The 4,403-nt window shown below is 54.3% G+C and overlaps 1 protein-coding gene across 1 annotated transcript in view; it reads left to right on the plus strand.

Annotated features, from left to right (window-relative positions):
- The window catches only part of LOC104869784 (RNA-binding protein MEX3D), a 1,667-nt gene extending 1,293 nt beyond the window's left edge, over positions 1–374 (plus strand). Inside the window, exons 3-4 of the mRNA XM_019209085.1 lie at positions 3–123; positions 282–374. Of these exons, the coding sequence (XP_019064630.1) occupies positions 3–123; positions 282–346 (186 nt within the window). The 3' untranslated portion in view covers positions 347–374. The remainder of the gene's footprint in view (positions 1–2; positions 124–281) is intronic.
- The last annotated feature ends 4,029 nt before the right edge of the window (positions 375–4,403 follow it).

Raw genomic sequence — 4,403 nt, forward strand, 5'->3', positions numbered from 1 at the left:
AGGCCATGGCTGCGCTGGTCCCCTGTGGCCACAACCTCTTCTGCATGGACTGCGCCGTCCGCATCTGTGGCCGCAGCCAGCCTGAGTGTCCTGCCTGCCGCACGCCAGCCACCCAAGCCATTCATATCTTTTCCTAGTGCGGCACCGGGGCACGGTGGCCGTGACCTCTCCAGGGGCCTCCGAGGCGCGATCCTCCGGTGCCAGGGTGGGAGGTGGCTGTGGGGTTGGGGGCAGGCCTGGGGCCACCCAGTGACGAGAATTGGCTTTAACTCCTCAGCCAGGCGCGGGGACAGCCAGCGGCCCAGCTGCAACACCCCAGTTCCCGCTGAGTGACAGTGTTGAGTGAACAGGTTCAAATAAACCGAGAGAAGAGGTCTCCTTGCACTTTTTACTTAAGATGCTCCCTTTCCCAGGGTGACCTTAAAAACGGAAATGAAAAAAACCACGATTTTTACAGCTTTCCTCGTCTTCCCTTTGTATGTGGCTGTTTTGGATTTGACAGTGTTCTTGCCAGCCGGTCTCAGATGACCCCAACACTTCAGAAGGAGAAGGGTGGCGTTTTTAACTTTTTTGGGATTCATGTTTACCATTTTGTACGCAGCCACCAGTGGCCCCCACAGGAGGCAGGGGGCGGGGTCCTGGGTTTCTTTTTTCTCCCTAATTATGAATCCCCTTCCCTGCTGTTTTTTGGTTGTCTTTTTTTTAAAAAAAATTTAAAAGTGTTTTTTTTTTTTTAACTTACTTTTTACCTCTTGTGTATATGTAGGGAATTTATAGGGAAATGTGTACTTTATGGAATAAATTTTAAGAACTAAAATATATTTTATTTTAAATAAAAGTAATGGACCTTTAATCTTCCACAGCTAAATTGCTGATTATATATTTGCTGAGCTGATTTAAAGGTTAAAAAATTGTATCAAGAGTTTTATTTTTTGACTTCAAAGCCTTCTTAATAAAGTCTTTTTACTACACAAGAGCCCTCAGTGTCCCTGTGGGGTGGGGCGGGCGGTGCTGTCTCCAGAAGAGGGGATAGGGTCGTGGGGTACACTCAGCATCCTTCCCAAGGCTTAGGTACCCTCAGCCAGTGGACGTCCAGCCCCAGGGACATCTGTGGCTTCCGCGGGGCAGGGGTGGGGGGAGCCAGCTGCTTCATGAAGCCTCTGCTCAGCACCCTGGGGAGAGTAGAACCCGCCCTACTGTGCATGTGGGAAACAGGCCTGGCGCCCCTTCCAGATGTTCCCAGGGACAAGGCCCAGCTCTTCAGGGCAGCACCTGAGTCCCGGGATGGGGAGGGACAACTGGCAGCCAGTGGGTGCCACGGATTGCCAAGGACGGGAGGAAACCTGGGGTTGGCGCCTGGCTTCTCTGGGGACAAGGCAGGGAGCTGGGGTTCCTGCCCAGAGGCTGCTAGCTTGGCAAGGGGGCCTGGGTCAGAGCTCGTCAGGAAAGCTGGGTGCGTGAGGAAGGGAGGACTGGGGAGCTTACAGAAGGAGCTATCAAATGCCTGACGGCCAAGCCACAGGAGGGAAGAAGCAGCCGGACGTGACGCCATCTGGGCTGGAGCAAGCGCTGCTGGAGCCCTTGCCTACCCGCCCCCCAGGGTGTGGGGGCCACTTCTGTGCAGCTGCAGGAGGCTTGGTGGGTTGGCTGGTGCCCCTCCCCCATCAAAGTGTCCCCTGGAACTTGCAAATGGGAGCTTTTTTGGAGAAAAGGCCTTTTGTAGATACAATTACAGATCTTGAGAGGAAATCGTCTTGGGCTAGAGCGAGCCCTACATCCGGAGACAGGTGTCGTTATAAAGAGAGGGAAGCCTATAGGGAGGGTGCCTACAAATCCAGTACTCTGAGAACGGAGGATGGCAAGTGGGAGCCCAGCTTCGACAACTCAAAAACCTAGCAGGAGCCTCTCAAAATAAAAAAGCTGGGAATACAGCTCAGTGTGAGGCCCTGGGTGCCGTTTTTTTTTTTGTTGTTGTTGTTTTCTTTTGGAAAAAAATACAAAAAGAAAGGAAGAAGTAAAGAAAGGGAGAGAGAGAGGAAGGACAGAAGAAAGAAGGAAGGAAAAAGGACATCTTGGCACATCTGGGGAGATGAACAGGCTTGCGCTTTGAGACAGAGTGAGCGATGCAGCCACAGGTCGGGGAGGAACCGGCCTGGCCAGAGCCTTTGGGAGGATGTGGGGACTTCGTGCAGGTCGGGGGAAACCCACTCAGGGAGCCTGCACGCTGCTTATGAACCATGAAGTTGGAAGGGGGAGCTCGTAGCCGCCAAGCCCTGGAGAGAGCCCGGGAGGCAGCCGGGGCTGGGGATTAGAGGCTGATGGTTGCAGCCCTGGATCTTGCAGTCATCCCTACCTTTCCGTTAGAAGACCTAGCTGGCTCTACTTTGGCCTTTTGTTTTGTTTTGTCTTTTTGAGACAGGGTCTCACTATGTAGTCCAGACTGCCCTGGAACTCACTGTGTAGCCCAGGCTGGTCTCGAACTCACAGCGATCCTCCTGCCCCAGCCTCCCGAGTGCTGGGATTACAACTACTTTGCCCTTTGAATCACTGCAAGCTGAATAAATGGAACTGGATGTGTTTTCTAGAAGGGCTGGGGTGGCAAATGCCGGGCCAGTTGCTGGTGCCCCTGGCCTCTCCACTTCCAGGCAAAGCCAGGGAAGCCTATGCCTGAGACCTGCCCTGCGTCCTCCGTGCCAAGGCTCATCACCACTGCCCCCAGGCCTTGTGGCCCGGGGACATGGCACTCAGGTGACCTCAGTCCGGGGCCTGTGAGAACCCCTTTCTGAGTCTCACCAGGAGCCTGGTGTCTGAGGTGTGGACTCTGCCCTGCCACCTGCACAGGTTGGGGTCTCTCGAGAGGTCCCCAGGGGATTGTGCCTCGGTGTCTAGCTCTGGGATCACCCACCACATCGCAGCCTCCATGTGTCTCTGCCATGCAACCCTGGGCCCAGCACCTCTCTCGGACTTCAACTTCCACATCTGTGCAAAGGGGCTCAGCCTCATGCGAGTACAGAACACGGCGCATGGGGTGCAGGGAACAGCAGGGTCCCCTGGGCCTCCATCACAGCCCACAGATGCCTACTTACAGGGTGAATGGATGGGTGGGTGGGTGGGTTAATAATGGACCAAGTGGATGAAGCAAAAGCAGGGTGGGAGAGGTGGGAGAGATGGGCTCAACCTGCACCGTGTGTGCAGAGGGCTGCAGAGTGGTCGGTTTCCCGGCCAGAAGCGGGAGACAACATGGCAGAGACCTGAGAGATCACCGTGCCTGTCCCAGGACCGGGATCCTTCGGTCTCACCCAGGGGCCCCCTGTACAGATGTGTGATGAAAGTTCCTGCTTTTGCCACAGTACACCTCACCCCTCCACAAGCACATCAGTCAGGGACCTACAGGATCTGAGTCTGAACCTGCATCACCATGTGCACGCAGCTGGTGACTACTCTGTTGGCTCTTTCTAGAATCTTGTAGAATAGTTCAGGCCAGTATTGTCCAACAGAACCCTCTTCAATGATGAGCGTGTGCTAAACACAGGCACCTCAGGCACACGCAGGCCCTCAGCCAGGATGCTACAATTGTGAAGTGGAAATCTTTATTATTGAGCTTTAATTGAACCATAAATAGCCACAGATTTTTTTTTTAAAAAGGGAGAGCAGCTAGAGAAACTATTCTTGCTATGCAGACTTTGAAAGCAACATGTAGTAGACAAAATTTTAAAAGGAAGAGAGAGGGCTGGGTGTGGTGGCACGTGCCAGCATACAGGAGGCTGAGGCAGGAGGATAACTTTGAGCTCAAGACCGGCCTGGGCTGGGTGTGGTGGCACGTGCCAGCATACAGGAGGCTGAGGCAGGAGGATAACTTTGAGCTCAAGACCGGCCTGGGCTGGGTGTGGTGGCACGTGCCAGCATACAGGAGGCTGAGGCAGGAGGATAACTTTGAGCTCAAGACCGGCCTGGGCTGGGTGTGGTGGCACGTGCCAGCATACAGGAGGCTGAGGCAGGAGGATAACTTTGAGCTCAAGACCGGCCTGGGCTGGGTGTGGTGGCACGTGCCAGCATACAGGAGGCTGAGGCAGGAGGATAACTTTGAGCTCAAGACCGGCCTGGGCTGGGTGTGGTGGCACGTGCCAGCATACAGGAGGCTGAGGCAGGAGGATAACTTTGAGCTCAAGACCGGCCTGGGCTGGGTGTGGTGGCACGTGCCAGCATACAGGAGGCTGAGGCAGGAGGATAACTTTGAGCTCAAGACCGGCCTGGGCTGGGTGTGGTGGCACGTGCCAGCATACAGGAGGCTGAGGCAGGAGGATAACTTTGAGCTCAAGACCGGCCTGGGCTGCATACTGACAATATGTTTAAAAAAAAAAAAAAGAAAGAAAGAAAGAAAGAAAGAAAGAAAGAAAGAAAGA

This window comes from Fukomys damarensis, unplaced genomic scaffold (genome assembly GCF_012274545.1).
Source record: "Fukomys damarensis isolate Sample0158 unplaced genomic scaffold, DMR_v1.0_HiC HiC_scaffold_37, whole genome shotgun sequence".
Taxonomy (NCBI): domain Eukaryota; kingdom Metazoa; phylum Chordata; class Mammalia; order Rodentia; family Bathyergidae; genus Fukomys; species Fukomys damarensis.